We start from the raw sequence: 19,983 nt of genomic DNA, 5'->3' as shown, positions 1-19,983 counted from the left end.
AAGTTCATTTGGGTCATATTTTAGATTCTACATATAAGTGTTATATGATATTCGTCTTTCTCTATCTGACTTAGTATAATAATTTCAAGGTCCATCAATGTTGCTGCAAATGGCATATTTCATTCTTTTTATGGCTGAGTAGTATTCCATTGTATATGTATAGATATAGATATATATACCACATCTTTATCTCTTCATTTATGCTATATATATATATATATATTTTTTTTTTTTGGTCTTTTTGCCTTTTCTGGGGCCACACCCGAGGCACATGGAAGTTCCCAGGCTAGGGGTCTAATCAGAGCTGTTGCTGCCTGCCTATGCCAGAGCCGCAGCAACGCTAGATCCGAGCCGTGTCTGCGACCTACACCACAGCTCACGGCAAAACTGGATCCTCAACCCACTGAGCAAGGCCGGGGATCGAATCCGCAGCCTCACGGTTCCTAGTCGTATTCATTAAACATTGAGCCACGAAGGGAACTCTTTTTTTTTTTTTTCGTATATCTTTTTGAATTAGTTTTTGTTTCTTCTGGACATATGCCCAGGAATAGGGTAGCTGGGTCATATGGTAACTCTTATTTTTAATTTTTTAAGGAACCGCTATACTGTTTTCCATAGTGACCATACCAGTTTCCATTCCCTCCAACAGTAGGAGGGTTCCCTTTCCCCCACACTCACCAGCATTTATTATTTGTAGACTTTTTTTTTTTTTTTCAGTACACCCACAGCATGTGTCAGTTCCCAGGCCAGGGATCGAACCTGTGCCACAGCAGTGACAGAGCTGGATCCTTAACCCTCTAGGCTACCAGGGAACTCCTGGTTTTTTTATTTATTTATTTTTTTTTTTTTAATTTTCCCACTGTACAGCAAGGGGGTCAGGTTATCCTTGCATGTATACATTACAATTACATTTTGGGAACTCCTGTTTGTAGACTTTGATGGTGGCTATTTTGACCAGTGTGAAGTGATACCTCATTGTAGTTTTGATTTGCATTTCTCTAATAATTAGCAGTGTTGAGCATCTTTTCATGTGCCTGTTGATCATCAGTATGTCTTCTTTGGAGAAATGTCTATTTGGGTCTTCTGCCTTTTTATTTTGGCCAAGCCTGCAGCATGTGGAAGTTCCCAGGCCAGGGACAGAACCTGCACTGCAGTTGTGGCCTGCACTACAGCTGTGGCCTGCACTACAGCTGTGGCAACAATGCCAGATCCTTAACCCACTGCACCACCAGGGAACTTCCTGTCTGTTTTTTGATTGGGTTGTTTGTTTTGATATTGAGCTGTGTGAGCTATTTGTATATTTTGGAAATTAATCCCTTGTTAGTCACATGGTTTGCAAGTATTTTTTCCCATTCCTTGGGTTGTTTTTTTGTTTTGTTTATGATTTCCTTTGCTATGCAAAAGCTTTTAAGTTTAATTAGATCCCATTTGCTTATTTTTGTTTTTATGAAACTTCACTCTGTATTCCTTGTTTTGAAGTCTCTTTGTCAGATTATTAATATAGCAATTCAACTTTCTTTTAATTAGTGTTGATATGGCATATCTTTTCCCATCTTTTGACTTTCAGCCTGCTTGTATCTTCATATTTTAGGTGCTTTCTTTTAGACAGCCCGTAGTTAGGTCTTGATTTTTTTATCCAGTCTGACAGTCTCTGCCTTTTAATTGGAGCGTCATATTTTATTTATTCATTAATATGGCTGAGTTAAAAGCCATCTTGCTTTTTTTTTTTCTCCTCCTTTTTCTCCCATCTGTTCTTTGTACATCTTTTTCTGCTTTTGGATTAACTGAGTATTTTTTATGATTCCATTTTTATGTCCAATATTGACTTCTTAGCTATACCTCCCAATTTTATTATTTTAGTGGTTGCTCTTTTATGATATGCATTCTTATCACAGTGTATATACCTTCAAAATATATTATATAACTTCATATAATGTGTAATAACCTTACAGTAGTATATTTCCATTTGGTATATTTGGTATATTTCCTCCCTCCTGTTCTTTGTACTACTGTTGTCATACATTTTTCTTCTAGGATTCTTAAAAATTTCATAATACATTGTTATTATTTTTTGCTTTAATGAGTCAATTGTCTTTCTTCCCATTTTCAAATTTATGTAAAGTATAAATTTAACAATTGATTAAAATTTTAAAATACTTAAAATTTATTAAAATACTATAAAAAGTATTACCTATGTATTTACCATTCCCAGTATTCTTTATTCCTATTTATAGATCCAGATAATATTATTTTCCTTCTGCCAGAAGAGCAGCTTTTAACATCTCAGGTAGTGCAAGACTGTTGACAACACATTCTCTCAGATTGTTTGTAAAGGACTTTATTTTACCCTCATTTCTGAAGGATATTTTTGCTGGATATAGAATTCTAGGTTAACACTATTTTTTTCTTTTGGCACGGATATCAGTCCATTGTCTTCTGGCTTGCATAGTTTCTGACAAGAAACGAGAATTTTTATCTTTGCTCCTCTGTACATAATGTGTTTCCCTCCATCCCCAGCTGCTTTTAATATTCTCTCTTTAGCACTGATTTTCAGCAATTTTATGATGATACGCCCTATACCGTCCATTTTGTTCCTTATTATGTTCATTGTTGTCTTTAAACACTTCAGCCTATTTATAATAGCTCTTTAAATGTCCTTGTTAATTCTATCATCTCTGTCATTTCTGGGTTTATTTCTATTGACTGCTGTTTTTCTTTGCTATGAGTTAAATTTTCCTACTTCTTGATGTGTCTGATAATTTTTTTTATATGTCTGATACTTTTTTTACTGGATAATGGGTATTGTGAATGTTATGTAGTTAGGTGCTGGATTTTTTTAGACTTAATTTAGGCAAATTATTTGTGGAGTAGCAATGTCATATTGATACTTATTTTTTCTTGTGGTGATCTTTTTTTCCCGTGTTATTTAGATATCATTGACAAATAGCACTGTTTAAGTTTATCACAGTAAGTTTAGTTAACATCAGCCATCTCCTATAGATACAAAGATGTAGGAGGTGGGGGCAGAGTTCCTTGTGATGAGAACTCTTGGTGGTATCAGAAAAGGGGCCCCTTTGAGGGCCTGAGAGTGGGCTCTTATCTAATACTTGGAAATGAATTGTTCAAGGAGACACCCATACTAACAAAGAAAAAGACTTTATTGGAAAGGGGCACTTGGAAGCAAAAGACTTTATTGGGAAGAGTAGCAGGGTAAGGGAGCCCAGGAAAACTGCTCTGTCATGTGGCTCACTGTCTCAGGTTTATGGTAATAGAGTTAGCTTTCTGGGTTGGCTCTGGCTAATCACCTTGCCTGTGTCCATATTTAGTCTGATTCAGAATCCTTCCTGGTGGTGCACTCATCTGTCAACCAAAATGGATTCCAGAGTGAGGGCTTCGGGGAGGTTGGCAGGACAGATTGTGGGCTGTTGCCTCCTCCCTCCACTTGGCCCCTCCTGAATCCTCCTAGGCAACAATACCATGTTCCTTATTGGGACCTCCTGTTGTGAGACAACTCATGCAAGTGGTTGTTACTGCACCTGGCCAAGGTGGGCAGTTTTGGTTAATGGTTCCCTAACACAGGGATTTACTCTCTCAACTGCTTCCAAATGTACCATACAGCAGTGTTAACTATAGTCATCATGGCATATCTTTGTTAAGGTTGATTTAGAGTAGCTTTTAACTCTAGAGCTAGTTTAGTTCTACTACTAAAGTATGACTGTTCTGGAACCTTTTTTGAATGTTTTACATATTTCATTCTCGTTGGTCAAAATTTATATACCTCCTAGTCTTGTGTGAGCTCTGGGAATTTTTCAGTTTACAGAAACTGGTTGAGTTTTACCCTACTCATGCAATTCTCATTATTCAACAATAGATTCAGTGGGAACCTTACATAAATTTCTGAATTTTTTTTCTTTTCTTTTTTTTATCTTTTTGTCTTTTTTATGGCCACACCTGCGGCACATGGAGATTCCCAGGCTAGGGGTCTAATCAGAGCTATAGACACCAGCCTACGCCACAGCCACAGCAGTGTGGGATCCGAGCCATGGCTGCGACCCACACCACAGCTTACGGCAACGCTGGATCCTTAACCCACTGAGCGAAGCAAGGGATCAAACCAGCAACTTCATGGTTCCTAGTCAGATTCGTTAACCACTGAGCCACGACAGGATCTCCTGAAGTTCTTTTCTTTGCCCAGCTCCCTCCTGTTTGGTAATCTGCCTCACAGGTGCCAGCCGCCTCTGCCTCTCCAAACTCTTGTCTTCTTAGCCCAGTAAGATCTTCATGCTCACCTTATGTTTTCGTTCCCTCAGATTTCCTGTCCTGCATTGTCTGTTATACAATGTGTAAAAAGTTATTTCTTTCCCAGTTTGCAGTTACGTCATCATGAATGGAAGTAGGAGTCCTGAACTGCTTTAAAATATTAGTTACCCTGAGTTACTCAGCTAAATTTTTTAAATTTCATACACTTTTCAAAGAACCTTTCCTTGCATTAACGATTCAGATATATTGTTCATTTTACTTCTTTCTCTTCCTTCCTTCCTTCTTTCCTTCCTTCCTTTCTCTTTTCTCAGTTATTTCATTTTCATCTTTCATTCCCCTTTTTTTCAGAGGAAAGTCTTAAATGGATTTGGAAATGCTATGTTATAGTGAGCATGTATTTTTTAAGATAATTCACTAAAAGATTGCTCTTCTCTTTTCCCATTTTTTTTCCTTCTATTCTTGGGCCCAGGTCCCAGCCATACATTGATCATTTACAAATACTCAATCTCCCACTCTCTTAAAACAGCAAGAATTGAAACATGAAGCTCTTGGATGGCGGATATTTTGTCCTGATATTTAACTATCTGCTTGGTCACCATGCCTCTTTTAGGCTGTGTCCCTCTGAACATGGACCAAGCATATGTCCTAAATAAGAGAAGGTTAAATAGATAACATCTGAAGGAAGCTAAAGATTTTCTCTGGGTACTAGTTAACCTTGGAGTTCAGGAATCTTATTGTTTCTTCTTGTCTTCTGAGATGTAAACAAGTGCTGAAAATAGCTCAGCAAGACTTTGAATTTGGCTGTTCAGAGATCACTCTGTATGTCTGCTTAGATTGTTTTGGACAGCTGTCTAATGAATGCACTGTACAGTTGAGCTGAATTTGTGCAGTTGAAATTCGTTGCTAGGAAGTTGTCATTGTGGCTCGGTGATAAGGAGCCCGACTAGTATCCATAGTGGAATCCATGGGTTCGATCCCTGGCCTCGCTCAGTGGGTTAAGGATCCGGCATTGCCATGAGCTGTGGTGTGGGTCGCAGACAAGGCTAGGATCTGGTTGTTGCTGTGTGGCTGTGGTGTAGGCCAGCAGCTGTATCTCGGATTAGACCCCTAGCCTGGGAACCTCCATATGCCACGGTGTGGCCTTAAAAAGCAAAAAAAAAAAAAAAAGAAAGAAAAGAAAAGAAAGAAAGAAAGAAAAAAAAAGAAAAAAATTCATTGCTAAATTGAACATACCTCAGAAGGGCATTTTAGAATGGATCAAACCTGATTTCTAAGAAATTGAAACTGTAGATTGTGGGGGGGAGTAAAGTGACATTCTTTCCCACTGTTTTAACCTTTTGCTCATCTTTTGTGTAAGACTTATTTTTTCAGTGTCTGGGCTGAACCTGAACAATTTACCCTTCAGATAACAGGCCGTGAATGGAACCTAAGCTGTCAGTGCCAGAGCCACAGACCTGTCAAAGCAAATGGCCCTCTCAAGGCTGCTGTCCCAGGGCCCCTGCACACTGGTGGTGAATTTTACAGTCTGAATTTGCTGTGTAGGATTAGGTGATAGGCACAAGAGAAGAGACCTTGGCTTCCTTAGTTTTCCCTGACTCAAAAGGTGTGATACTGTTTCAACCAGGCTGTGCAGTCACTGGCCAGTTACACAGCTGAATCCAAACCACACTTAGTCCTACTGGCTCAACTGTATGTGTGCTTATATGTGTGGGTGTGCCCTACCATGGTGATTTATCTCGATTCCCTATTTTGCTTTTTAGCTCCTTGCAGGCAGGACTTGGCTCTCAGGGCTTTAGAAGTCTGTCAGAGTGCTGAGAACAGTGCTGGGTGTACTGTAACGACCTAACTCCAATCTTACCGTGTGACCTTGATGGGGGGAGTCCTTTCCTTTTTGGTTGGGTCTGAATGTTACTAAATATGTCCACAAGTATGTTGAATGTTTACTGTTCCTTAGGACTGTGTTAAGCATTGTGGAAAATCTATTATATAACACCGGGTCCCTTCCTTCAGGGTGCTGAGATCCAGCTGTGACACAAATCCAGTGAGGAAATCAGTAGTAGTATCACGTTTGTTTTCTCAGGAGAAGGCCTGTTACTCACCCAGCTCCACCCTGCTGCTAGGAAGTGGTAGAGCTAGGGCAAGTCCAGGCAGGCTGGCCTGAGAGCCTTATTCCTAAGTTATTTTAAATCCTTTTTTTGGGGGGGGGTTGTCCTTTTATGGCTGCACCCATGGCATATGGAGGTTCCCAGGCTAGGAGTCTAATGCAAGCTACAGCTGCCAGCCTACGCCACAGCCATAGCAACGCCAGATCCAAGCCATCTCTGCAACCTACACCACAGGTCATGGCAACACCAGATCGTTAACCCACTGATCAAGGCCAGGGATTGAACCCGCAACCTCATGGTTCATGGATTCATTTCTGCTGCACCGTGGTGGGAACTCCATGTCATTTTGAATCTTACTAGCTATTGGTTGAGACTTTTTTGGGGCCCAGGCACACTACTAGATCCAGACTGTGACCCACCAAGGTCTTTTTTTGGAGAACATCTTTACAGTGCTTCTTGTTTAACTATAACTAGTCCTGAATTTGGAAGAATAAATATGGTTTATGGAGGAAAAATTGGCTTTTTGCTTCTCTACCATCAGAATTCCCCTTAGGAGCTGTTCAGACCCTGACCACTACTTATCTTAATTGTGAGGATATCACTGAGAGTCTGTCCTTGGACTGATGGGATTGCAGGGTTAGGGAGAGACCTTTATTGCTTCTAGGAGAAAAGAGATTTGTTCCTCACTGGGAAACATATAACTAGTTCTGGAAAAGAGGGAAGTTTGATTAGGTCCTTTTAGAAAAAAATGGTAGGTCACACCTCCAGTTTCTCTTCATTCTCTTGCCAATGTTTATAGAGCCTTTCAACCCTATTGCAAATCCAGAAAAGGAGGTTAGGCAATGCTCTGAAAAGGTCATTCTCATTTTTATAGGAAAGGATATCTTCCTTTGAGTTTAAGGATGTTTACTGGGTAGTAGGAGGAAAAAGGCTCCAGCCTTCCTGGCTGAGAAATGGTATATTTCACTTGTTATGTTGTTCTCCATGGATGATGAGAGGGAGGCCTCAGTTTACATTTGCTAGAAAAACAGCCTGTAGCTATTTGGACTTCTCTCCCATCTAGCAGATCATTTGCCACTGACCATTGCTGAAGGCCTACTCTGTGCTCAGCATTGTATTTTTTAGAAATAAGCCATTATTGCTGGAGCAATGAATAGTTTAGAGGGGCAGCATGGAGAGCAAACCTGTTTTTCAGACCTTCTTTGTTCTGTAAGTACCAGGATAGGTTTGTTCCAAGTTTAGAACATTGTGAGGCATGGACTTCATTTCCCAGTAGCTTGCCATTGACCTGACTCTTTCATTAGTTCTCCATTACTAAGCTTGTAAAATAAGCAGTTCCCAGTCAGCTCCCTCTGACTGATGGGACAGAGAAGTAATGGCAATGTCCAGGCTTATGCCTGGTTTTGCTTTATTTTTAAATTTTTTTTTATTTTTGGCTTTTTAGGGCCACACACGTGGCATATGGAAGTTCCCAGGCTAGGTATCAAATTGGCACTACAGCTGCTGGCCTGCACCACAGCCACAGCAACATGGGATCCATGCCACATCTGCAACCTAAACCTCAGGTCACGGCAACGCTGGATCCTTAATCCACTGAGCGAGGCCAGGGATCGAACCCGTGTCTTCATGGATACTAGTCGGATTCATTACCTTTGAGCCACAACGGGAATTCCATGGTGTTGCTCTTATTTGTGGTTTCAAAGCTTGATCATTCGGACTGTCCTTTATTGCTTTGTAGAAGAAAAGGGACTGAAAAATCATATTCTCTAACCAGTGAATAAGCATCTAAAATAGAGCAAATGGCCAGAGTCCAGTGGAGAAATTGGTAGAGATTATCATGAAAATCCTCTAAAAAGCCTTCATCTTTTCCCTCCTTTTACCTACTTTATCTGTTTCAAACCATCCAGAGATTAATTTTTTCTATGATTAGGAGTTCAGCAAGGTTAAAGCAGAGTGCATGAAAGTGGGAATAGAGTAGTTACAGTCTCTTTGGAAGAATGGAAAATTGGCCTTTAAGTATTCCTCGTAGAAGGAATTCACTGAATTCTTTTAACACTCCCACCTCAAGCCTAGAAACCATCTGGTAGCTGTGGCCAAAGAAGCCCAATTAAAAATTAAAGACCTTTGGAGTTCCTGCTGTGGTACAGTGAGTTAAGGATCCAGCGTTGCCAAAGCTGCAGTGTAGGTCACAGCTGCAGCTTGGATTTGCTCCCTGGCCCAGGAACTTCTGTATTCTGCGGGTGTGGCAAAAAAAAAAAAAAAAAAAAAAAAAAAAAAAAAAAAAAAAACTAAAGACCTTTGAATTTCAAACTTCTAAGTAATTAAAATAGCAAACAAAACCGGATTTTGCTGATAATGAATTTATAGTGGTCTCTGAAATTTGGTCAGTAGTTAATGCTGTCAATGGAGTTTTTAGCTACTATTGATGAAAACTGACAAGCCCTGGAACCCTCAGGTGTCCTGGTAGTCATTAAAGCCCAAACATCTGGAATTCCTATTGTGGCTCAGTGGAAATGAACCCGACTAGTATCTATGAGGACGTGGGTTCAATCCCTGGCCTCGCTCAGTGGTTAAGGATCCAGTGATGCTGTGAGCTGTGGTAGAGGTCTCAGATGCAGCTCGGATCCCTCATTTCTGTGGCTGTGGCCTAGGCCAGCAGCTGCAGCTCCAATTCAACCCCTAGCCAGAGAGTTGCCACATGTGTGGCCCTAAAAAGCAAAAGCAAAAAAAAAAAAAAAAAGCTCAAACATCTGATCAGGCCTTCACCAGGTTACCTTCCCAGCCCTCCACAGATCATGCTTTTTCCATTTTTTTCTTTGTTCCCATTTCAATAGTGTTTATTCATTTGAAGTCTTCTATTTGCTAGATCCTGTCATTTATATTTTGATGTTTATTTTATATGTTATCACTTGTCTTCACAGTATAAGAAAATATTATGATGACTATTTTACAGATAAACTAAAGCTCAAACAAGTCATATAACTGATAAATTATGGTGCCAAGATTTGAACCCAGGCTTCTCTTATTCCATAACTTCTTACCATTATATATCCACTGCACACTTGAGAGATTCCATATGTATTTTCTATTCTGTAAATTTCAGTAGGTTTCTTGGCTGGTATCTTGTGGTTTCATCCTCATTTGACAGCCTGGCCTCTAGGGAAGGCCATGCCTGCAGCCCTGGCTGGGAGTGGGCTAGTGTCAGACTTACATACTCTCCCCAAATAGGTCATATACTGTAGATGTCAGTTCAAATTGAGAAGAAGGTAATGGACACAAGTTTGCTGTCAATCACATCCTATTACTTATTTGTCCTCTCATTCTCCATCTGCTGGGAATTCAGTCCAACAGAAATTTGAGACCAAGCGGTTTTTCAGGCACAAGGCAAAAGCCCGCCAACATCAAAATTGGATAGCCATTGCCTGGAACTTTTCCAGCTTGGTGGTTCTCTTTCGCTGCTATCTTCAGGCTAGAAATTATTTCTCACTTCTAAAGGTCTTTTTTAAAAGAAAAAAAAAATGGAGCACAGGCTGTTGAATAGTCTTTGGAGAATGTTTATTATGTGCTAGGGGAAGGGTGTGTGTGTGTTTGAAACCTCATCAGCAATTTTGGACTAACTCTGTGCACTGGGATAGCATTCCTTCCTGATGTGGCCTAGAGTCTTACAACCTGTGTCATGCAAGGCCAGGCCTCTATAGGCCTTTTTGCTCAGCTTTTCTTTAGTATGACCTGTATCCCCCTGAACTACCAAGATTGTTAAGGGTAGCAGCGGGCACTGGGCATTCTCTAACTTCTGGATGATGCATTGCCAATTACACTCAGGACAGTGGGGTCATTATGGGAAACCTGCTCTTGTATTGAATAAAGAAATTAAGTTTACTTTTCATTCATGCCAGAGGCCAAATAAAGATGTGTAAGACTCTAGCTTCTGGTTTATGGTTAGAACTATCTGGGGATAAGCAGAACCACCAAATTCCTGTTTTCACCAAAAAGATACGTTCATCATAAAATTAGTAACCATTTATTGACTGTTCTTAATGTGCCAGGCATTGGACAATCATCTCATTTCATCCTCACATCAGCCCTATGAGGTGGATAATGTTACTCCTATTTTACAAATAAGAAAACTGAGGCTCAAAGAAATTAAGTAATGTATATAAGTTTACATAGCTAACTAGTGGTCAGTGTGGGGCCAATTCAGGTCTCTCTGACCTCAAAGCCTATGTCAGGCCTTTCTCCTCCCGAGACGTCAGGGGAGGGGTTTAAGTCCCCTTCCTCCCCAGTTTATTCTCCCCTCACCTGAGGCAGAGTGTTTCAAGGCAAAGGAGAGGGCATGAGATCTTTGAAACTGAGGTCATTTGTGTCTTCCACTTAAATCCAGAAGCTGTTTCTTTGTGGGAAGAATCCTTTATGCACATAAGATCTTTGGGGCAGTTTGAAACGGGTAGATATTTCCTGGACTGTGAAGACAGTCTTGAGTCCAGGAACTCTCCAAGTAGCTGTGTGGTCATTGGGATGATGTTTTCATCACTTGTATGTTACTTTTAGGAACTCAAAGCTTTTATTCCCACGGCATTTTCAGAAGGTGAGTTAATCAAGTTCCATCTTATAGAGAGAAGGGCTGAAATTCAGAGAGGTTAGGTGATTGCCTGAAATCCCACAGTAAGAGTGGGACTCCCGGTTCAGTTCTCTATCTGTCAGGCCTTTTGCCAGGACCCAGGTTCCTGTGCACTGAGCATCATAGGTGGGGGTGTAAGGACTCCTTAGAGAGCATGTGGCTGGTAGGTGACTTACTGTCTTTAGAGCTGTGTTGAACTGAGGTTGGTGGACATGGTTCCAGGAAGCTCACAAGCCCAGCAACTGGTGAAAGAAAATGGGCTGTGCTAGGGTATAGACAGTTACTTGATGGATTAGGGAGGGATGTCCCCCAGGAAGGGGCTTTTGAAATTGCCAGGAAGCCAGAAACTGAGGCTGCAAATTATGGTAAAGCCTATCACCTGTAGGCACAAGGGCTCTGGAAAATTGCCTCTAAGTACTACCCTTGCCGTGTTCCAGGCCACTGTTGAGTGTGAGACTCAAATGGGACATGTTCCTAAAGTCTGTAGCTACAGAAAGCAAAGTCCCAGACCAGGAGAGTATCCCTAGTGCTCTGAAGTTCCAAATGGGCTGGGACCCAGACCTGAGCATAGAATGTTTCTTTTGAAAACTTAAGAGAAGTGCTATGGGCAGGAGATGGCAGGGGCTGGCCAAGGAAGGAGAAAGTGACTCTTGGCAGTGTCTGGACAACAGGAGAGCTAGGATCATGCACTAAAACCAGCCAGGCCTCTGGTTTCTTTCCAGGGAGTTAATAGTTCAGGGGCCTTCTCTGTGTTCACCTCCCTGCAAGAAACTGAACTATGCTCTTCCGTCAAAAACCAACTTAACTGGGAAAGGAGAAGTCCCCGTTCTGAGCAATATCTTAGCACTTCCACTTGCCCTGGCAAAAGGAGAGAAAGCCCGGGTGATCAAGGCAGCCTTACCTGAGACTCTAAGGATGTAACATCTTTTGATGTGCTCTTCCTTCTTCTCACAAATTGGCTTTAGCATGGTCTTTGTCTTTTGGCACCCCTTAGGAAAGGCTGAGCCCAGATTACTTGGTCATAACCATTGCTGAGGCGGCCCAGAGTTCAGAGTTTGGAAAAGCATGTATTATTTTGTTCTGCCTTGTTCCTGAGGGCTCATTCCATCTAGCCTTTTTCTGGGCATGAGCCATTCATTTCTGAGCCAAGACCTTGGCTGTAGATACTCCAGCCATGAGCGTGGCCCACGTGCGTGAAAGGACCAGATAACTTCATGGGTGATTGGCCTTACTGGGTGCTGGTCCTCCTGCTGACAGAGCTGACAAATAGAATTAGAAGCAGAGGAGCCAGCCTGTACTGGGATCTGTGGGACATGGTTTGACACAGTGACCTTGAGAAGTGGGGTGTCTGGAGAGAAGGAGCCTAAAGCTGGACCAGACCTTTGACCTAGCTGTCCCCCAGCCTCCCCCCACCCCGACCCCCGTCAAACTCAGGGACACAAACCTGTGCTCTTCATCCCTACTCCCTTCTTAGGAATTCTTGGCAGGCAGAAGTTTTTGCCCCCAGGTGAAGTCTGCGTGGCCCAAGACTGAATTGATGAAGCAACAGCCCAGAGGGACCTATGTACCCCTCAGGAGTCCATCCTCAGTCCCTCTGGAGAGTCTTGACTCTAGCTTATTCCCTTCACCCCTATTTTCTGTCAGAGCTAAGCCTTTTTATCACACTCCCTCCTCCCAAGACTCCCTACTGAACTGAGAGCTCTCTGTGACATCATAGACTTCCATGCCAGGTCAGGTCAAGCTGCAAAACAGCTGTCACCCAGATTACCAGAAAGAGTGATTATTCCCTCTCCTGGTCTCTCCTTTCTGCCCAACCTACTTCTTGTAACTTGATGGAGTAGATCTACATTTTCTGATGTAAGCAGTCATTGCATAACGAAAATATAATTATCTTCAAGCTGGTAAGATAGTACTACATTCTCTAAATACTAGTCTCGTCTTGCTAATAATTCATAAGATATATCCAAAATAGTTTTTATTGCAGGGGGCTGGGCTAGATCACTTCTGAATATTCAGGATGTAACTAATTGTCCTTGCTTTTGATTCATGAGCTGAAGTCATCAGCACTGGCTTTGGTCGTCCTTTCTTTCGGGAACCCTAGAGATCCAAAAGCAGAGGCGTGGGGTGGGGGGTCCTCATCAGAACAAAAGAGGATGAGAGAAGCTCTAGCTTAGTCTAGAAAGTGTACCCTGCACTCCAAGGCGAGATGCCCAAAAGTTCCATCCAGGCAATGGATGGGAAGACAGAGTTGGCATTGAGCGATGAAAACAAGTGGCAGATGGTGCTGAGGAACATCCCAGGACTGAAGAAAAAATGGTTCCCAGAAAGGGAAAAGTAAGGAGACATTGGCAAAGCCTTACTCAGCACCCGTGACAGCCTAGCCAGAGAAAGCTGGTAGATAAGGCTAAGAACGTATCTATGGTATCAGCCCCCCATGGGGGTCTCAGAAACTCACTGTTCTGTCACCTCTTCTCCTGCTCCTTTACCATACCCAGAGTAAACAGCCTTGGTGACCAGGCTGGACTGGTCAGGAAAGACAGGGAATGTAAGAGATCAGAAAGTAGTCAGAAACTGAGGAATCACTCCCTGTAGCCAGGCTTCTTTCAGGGAGATAAGCAGTGAGCAAGGTCTCCTAGAGGGATTGTCCCAGACTGCATCCAGCCCAGGAGGGCAACAGGTGGAGCATGGGGGCCAAATGACCTGAGGTTCACATGGCCTAAGACCCGCCTGGCCCTTGACTTCCCAGGTGCTAGAGGTAGTACGAGCCAACTATGACACGCTCACATTGAAGCTGCAGGATGGCCTGGACCAGTATGAGCGCTACTCCGAGCAGCACAAGGAAGCTGCCTTCTTCAAAGAGCTGGTAAGTGTGCCCCACCTTCGCCCCTGCCTGTGTGTCTTCGACGCCCTTTCCTAGCTGCCGGGTTCTGCACTGTGCCCACTGCAGGTGGGCAAAAGCTGATGAAGTAAGACTGGAGGGCCCTGCTGGGAGTGAGTTTGCAACTTCTCTCCCAAAGCAGTCCAGGAAGGACCAGGCAGTAAGAGAAGATATTCCCCAGGGTACTCGTGCGGGTGGGAAGGGTGAGAAACCTGAGGCAGCTGTGCTCACCTCTCCTCTGCAGCCATGGAGACTGCCCTTGCACAGCTCCAACTGGGCCCGGATTTGACGTGTGTTCCCAGTGGCAGCTCCGGCTCATTACTCCTTATCCTGTCCTCAGAGTAACTGATGAGAGTATTGATTCTTCTCTTCCTTATATAATCACTTCTTCCTAAATTCCTAACTTGATCCTCGTCTGAGTGCCCTTCCAATCCAGTTCTCCAGTCTTCACTCCCTGCCCCCACTCCCACTTTCCAGCCCCTCAGCTTCCTACAGCCCCCTCCTCTGGCCACTTGGAGCCTGCAGACATTTGCTCTGACTCCTACTCCACCTTCCAGTCAGCATCTCCACAGAGCTGGGCTCTCCCTGTTGGCGGTCCCTTTCCTGCCCTGTGCTCAGAAGCTGCTCTCAGGAAAAGCTCCGTCTTCTTGTGTTCCTGCCACTCCACCTGCCTGGTTGTGCATGATTGTCCTGCCTGGGGGCTGACACCAGGACAAGCCTCTATCTACTGCCATGTCCTCAGACCTCATTGCTGAGGCAGAACTTGCATCAGCCCAGCTTTTGCTTACCCATGCCCAGTCCGGGATGAAGCTGCTGGGTTTTAGATATAATCTGTTTTGCGCTAAACATAGTCCAACTCTGATCCTGATGTGGGATTCCTGGAATTTTGGGCTCTGGGATGAGTTCGCTGGGAACAGGGCACCCATCAGTGTAAGGAGATGGCAGAGTAGAGTATTTTTATGAGGCGGTCGTCAAGTCTTCATTGATGGGGGGGACTTAGGGGGGTGGATGCAGTCAGGTCTTAACAGAGAGAGTAAATTATTGAGAGATGACAGGGGTTGTGGAGGAGAGAGTTTGGGCAGCTGTCTTGAGGCTTTTGGCACTAGCCCCACCCTACTCAGTTCTCCTCATATCTGTACCTCTGGCACAGGGGAGCAAAGAGGGTCTGGTCAGGTTTGGAGCTAATGAGCTTGAGCTGCCTGCTGTTTGCCATGCGGCCCTTTCCTCTCCTTCCTGCCCGACAACTTCATTTAAGTTTCCCATAGCAAAGCAGAAATTGTGAAGAAATGCTCCCTGGACTTTCGGGCCTCGGGCAGAATACACATTTTTTTCCTCCTTCCTCCCCTGCTTTGTCTCTCATTCGACGATCACATCTATTTCCCATGAATGAAAGTCCTTCCGAAGTCTGCTAGCTTCCTCTTGGAAGCCACCCAGAGCAGGAAGTTTGGCCCTCTGACTCCTTTCCCATAGGCCTTTGCCCCTGCTGACACAGGCGCAACTTCCTGCCAGGTTCTTGGTCTGTGGGTGGAAATCGTGTAAGGTGAGCAGTGGGGACAACAGCAAGGCTACAGCCAGACTCTCTTGTGAAGTGGGGCGGCATCTTTGTGGAGTGGAGAGTCCTGGACCTGGAGTTGAGGAACTTGGGTCCTGCTCTGACTGGGACTCACCGGCCATGTGACCTGAGCCTGGCCATTGGCTTCCTTGGATCATACTCCGGCCATCCATGCCAGACGAGGGCTGCATCTCCAAATATTCTTTCCAACCTGGAAAAGTAGAGAGAGGAGTTCCCGTCGTGGCGCAGTGGTTAACGAATCCGACTAGGAACCATGAGGTTGCAGGTTCGGTCCCTGCCCTTGCTCAGTGGGTTAACGATCCGGCGTTGCCGTGAGCTGTGGTGTAGGTCGCAGATGCGGCTCGGATCCCACGTTGCTGTGGCTCTGGCGTAGGCCTGTGGCTACAGCTCCTATTCGACCCCTAGCCTGGGAACCTCCATATGCCGCGGGAGCGGCCCAAGCAAGCAAAAAAAAAAAAAAAAGACAAAACAAAACAAAACAAAAAAACAACAACAAAAAAGAAAAGTAGAGAGATACAGAAGAAATTGAGGAAACTCAAAACACATCTGAAGAGAGGGAGCTCCAGAGCATGAGTCCTCTGGCCTCCATCTCTCTTCCTCCATCAGACCACTGACCAAACCAGTCCCGCTTCTGCCTGGCCGAGGCAAGGGCAAAGGCCTGGCCTCAGCTCTCCTTCCGCGTCTGTGCTTGTTTCGACCTCTTCAGGTGCTCAGACGCTCTTCTCACATCCCTCAGCCTCTCTTTTCCTCCCACTATCATGGGACTGTTTGCTCATTTACCTGCAGGGATGATAGCTATTAAGGGTTCATTTCCTAAGAGAGAAACTTCTAGCACTGCACCTTGGCCTTGTGCTTCAGGCACTGCCCTCTCCTGTTTGTAATGGACTCTTTCCTGTTTTCTCTCTGCCTGTGTCCTCCCACCTTCCCTCACCCTTTCCCAGGTTCGATCCATTAGCACCAACGTCCGGAGGAACCTGGCCTTCCACACACTCAGCCAGGAAGTCCTGCTCAAGGAGTTCTCCACTATCTCCTGAGGCCGCAGATGCTGGAACAGCCACTGACTACCCTTACCCATGAGGCTCCTGGGCTGGAGGGGGGCGAGGGGAGAGGTTGAGAAAAACACAGATACCGAGTTCTCTTGGTAAAGGCCGCACTTCAGTGGAGCTTGGACAGCAGGGGCCAGGATGGGCAAGCCAAGAATAATCTTATTCGGGGAGGGGATGGGTAGGCACAGGGAGATACTTTCAGAAATGTGGGGACTTCCACGGTGGGATCCCTGGGCAACCCCTCACATTTCCAAATGAGATGACAAGTTGTGGCTACCGGCTAATTTCCAGGAGCTTTGGGGGTAAGCCTTAGAGTGATGCCCATACCCGGGGGATCAGTGGCTCTCCTAGGCTTCTGAAAACAGACTCTCAGATGTAGGTGAAGCCAATTCTGCTTCCTTTGATTCTGGAGGGAGCTGGGCTTGAAATCTGTGTCTCCTGCCCCCGCTGGCACTTCATCCAGTCATTAGGACCCTTTGCTTAGGCTTAGGGTGGGGTAAGAATGGGATACCTTTTTTCTGTTTTCTAATTCTAGAGCCTACTCCTCTGGGATACTGGAGATTAGAATCTGCCCATTGGTCTACAGTCTGGCCACCACTTTCTGGATTTGATTCTTGGCACCAGGAATACCTGTTAGCTTTCCCCTGCCTTCCAGCCCATTGACTCATCTTCACTACAGGGTGACAACCTTAGCTTTTCATTTTCAATCTGGTTTAAATTGTCTTTAGGGTGTGTGTGTGAAATAAACATTGACAGGTTTTCTGGAGCCCTCAGGTGCCTACTTTGCTGGTTTCCTTTCCAGCAGCTCCTCCACCTCCTTAGCCACCCCCTCCTCTGGGAGCCTCTTCTGCCTCTGCTGAGCTCCCCTCCACGTGTTCCACCCCCTCACCCGGCTGTTGTTTACATCCAGCCTGCCTGAGAATTTCCTCTGGGAGGAATCTGTTCCTGCTGTGGTCTGGTGCCTGGAAGGGAGAGAACTTGCTGAGGCCAGGCTTTGAAACAGGCCAGATGAGCATCGGGTATGAGAGGCCATGCTGTCTCCCCATATTCTGAGTGGAGCCATAAGCAAGTCTCCTGACCTTTGGGAAGTTGGCCTGTAATTCCTCTCCTGGACCGCCCCCTCGGAACTGCCACTGTCGGCCTTCTCTGCCCCCCGGCTACCTTCCCAGAGTAGCTGCTGCTCTGAGATCCTCCTTTCTAAAGCACTTTCTAAAGCCCTCAGCATGGCAGGGAGCTAACAGCACAAAAAGAATCTGGGAGTAAGTGTACGAATCCAGTGGTAAAAGCAGGTCTAGGACCTCCCAGGCTGCTATTCCACTTGGCTTCATATCTTTTTGGGATTTGGGTTCCCTTCCTGAGAACCAGAGTTCTGGCTCCAACATTGAGCAGTCATGTACTAATTCAGAGAAACCACCAATGTGTTGCCATGTATAGTTGTAGTTTTTGGGGTTTTTTTTTTTGTTTTTTTTTTTTTCCTTTTTAGGGATACACCGGTGGCATGTGGAAGTTCCTGGGCTAGGGGTTGAATCGGAGCTGCAGCTGCTGGCCTATACCACAGCCCCAGCAACGTGGGATCCGAGCTGGGTCTGCAACCTACGCTGCAGCTTGCTGCAACGCTGGATCATTAACCCACTGAGCAAGGCCAGGGATTGAACCCACATCCTCATCAATACTAGTCAGGTTCATTTCCACTGAGCCACAATGGGAACTCCCAATATAGTTATAGATTCTTAAGAGATCAGGGGCTGGGTCATCTCTGATCACTAGATGAATAGTTCAGCCTGAGGCATTTAGTGTTTTCCACAGTGATAAACTCCAGAGGAGCAGGAGCTGGAAGCTGATGGCAAATTGAAGTTATTAAAAATTGATTTGTATGGGACAGTCTTTTTAGTGTCTTTTCTTTCTCCCTTAATCTCGGAACTCCTTTCTCAACGACGGAGTTAAGTGATGTCCCAGATGCTGGTCTCATCTGGCTAGGGAACCCCTTATAAACTCTGTTCCTGCATTTCCTGGTCCTAGTGGAAGCCAGTTCAGTTCAGAAGTTGTAGCCTCCCTTGCCTTTTGGGTGGAAGAAAGGAAGAGAGAATCCCTTTCCCTCCAAATTTGGTGTTGAGGAGGCCAGCCAGCCTGTGTGGGGCCCTTCTGGATTCCTGCCAGCCTTCCCTGTGAGGTGAATATGGGTAGAGCCAGGGCATGAGGCAACAGGCAAAGCACCCCTTGCCCTCCATTTTAAAGGCCCATCTCTTGGCACATTTACATACACCTGTTCTGAGAACTCCGAACAGGAGTCCCATCCTTTCCTCGAACTCAACCCCATGCTCTTTCCATGCCCCACTGTCCCTGCCAGGTCTGTGGGGGACCCTCCAGAGTCAAGGGAGAGCCACGAGCAGGGCATTGCTCCCCAAGAGAATCCTTCCTTCAGTGGCTAGTCCCCCGCTTCTGTCTGAACTCTAACCACAATTCCTGCTGAGTTAATTGAATCAAGGGCTTGGAAATTAATCCAATTGAAGAGATTAAATGTGCTGGGGTCACTTTAGCTGAAGCTTTCTGTCTCAACAGGTCACTCCTCCAGAGGAGCCATTGGGCAGGCAGGATTACCTGGGACACTGCCACCATACTCTGCAGATGTATTAGGCTTTGCCCCCTGCAGTCCTGGGGAGCTTGTGGGCTAGGAACTCAGGAAGCATTCCAGGAAAGTTCAGACCAAAAAAAAAAAAAAAAAGCATCCTCAGTCATTCAGTAGCTATTCCTGGGAGCAAGAGATGGCCCAGCTCTAGGTTAGCCCCCAGCTTCAGAAAAGGAGCTAATTTAAGGGGAGGGGGCTTCATAACAAGTGCACTTCTCTCTTACTCTTGCCTGCATCCCCAAGCCCCTCAGTCATTCCCCAGATCTTCTAGAAAATAGAAGGAGTCCAGGACAGAGAAGGTGACAGAACAGAGCAGTAAAGTTAAAGGGGAGGGGGGAAATAAAAGAGCAAGAAAATCTTGAGAAACTGACCTGGTTCACACTTTCTTTTCCTTTTCTTCCCAACGAGGGTCATTAGATTAGGGAAGAAGGCATCCTGAGAGTTAACGGGCCCAGAAACAGAGTCCAGGACTGTGGGGTCCTTCTGAGAGAAGAGAAAATGAGCTGAGCCCGCATTAGAAGCTGGGTTGACCTTTGCATCCCAGCCCCCTTCAAGCAGGGTGTGCACTGGCGGGGGTCCCAGAGACTCGTGGTTGGGAGGAGAACGGAGGAAAATAGAGGCCGACTTGAATAAGGAACGGAGGACTCAGACAAACCCGGCCCGTGCTGCGGCTGGGGGAAGGAGTGCTGAGAAACAGGGGCAGGAATTCCTCATAGCGGGGCCTTTTTGGCCCTGCCCGCTCCTCCACCCCTGAGACCCGGGGCTTCAGGTTTCGGGGGTAGTGTTGCCAGAGAGCCCGTCTCCTACTCGGCACTTCTCAGCTCACCCTTTCACCGGGTGCCTCCCCGAGCTGCAAAGAGGAGGGGGCGGGGGTAGG

The 19,983-nt window shown here is 45.3% G+C and overlaps 1 protein-coding gene and 2 long non-coding RNA genes across 6 annotated transcripts in view; 1 reads left to right on the top strand and 2 right to left on the bottom strand.

Moving 5' to 3' along the window:
- The window catches only part of ARMH3 (armadillo like helical domain containing 3), a 195,404-nt gene extending 177,045 nt beyond the window's left edge, over positions 1 to 18,359 (top strand). For all 4 annotated transcript variants that reach the window (XM_021072731.2, XM_021072732.2, XM_084995206.1 and 1 more), the window contains 2 exons: positions 13,730 to 13,846; positions 16,376 to 18,359. In XM_021072731.2, the coding sequence (XP_020928390.1) occupies positions 13,730 to 13,846; positions 16,376 to 16,468 (210 nt within the window). In that variant the 3' untranslated portion in view covers positions 16,469 to 18,359. The remainder of the gene's footprint in view (positions 1 to 13,729; positions 13,847 to 16,375) is intronic.
- Positions 482 to 5,500, bottom strand: LOC146397029 (uncharacterized). The gene is made up of 2 exons (XR_014826818.1): positions 5,381 to 5,500; positions 482 to 3,884 (listed from the first exon to the last, which is right to left on the bottom strand). It is a non-coding gene; the product is annotated as an uncharacterized LOC146397029 (long non-coding RNA).
- LOC146397028 (uncharacterized) lies at positions 10,371 to 19,934 on the bottom strand. The gene is made up of 2 exons (XR_014826816.1): positions 19,478 to 19,934; positions 10,371 to 15,624 (listed from the first exon to the last, which is right to left on the bottom strand). It is a non-coding gene; the product is annotated as an uncharacterized LOC146397028 (long non-coding RNA).
- Between the last annotated feature and the right edge of the window lie 49 nt (positions 19,935 to 19,983).

This window comes from Sus scrofa, chromosome 14 (assembly GCF_054392235.1).
Source record: "Sus scrofa isolate SSC_HxYL_T2T_F1_AM1 chromosome 14, Sscrofa_HxYL_maternal_Yorkshire_Landrace_v2.0, whole genome shotgun sequence".
NCBI classification, from domain to species: Eukaryota; Metazoa; Chordata; class Mammalia; order Artiodactyla; family Suidae; genus Sus; species Sus scrofa.
This window is presented reverse-complemented; position numbering and strand designations above follow the sequence as displayed.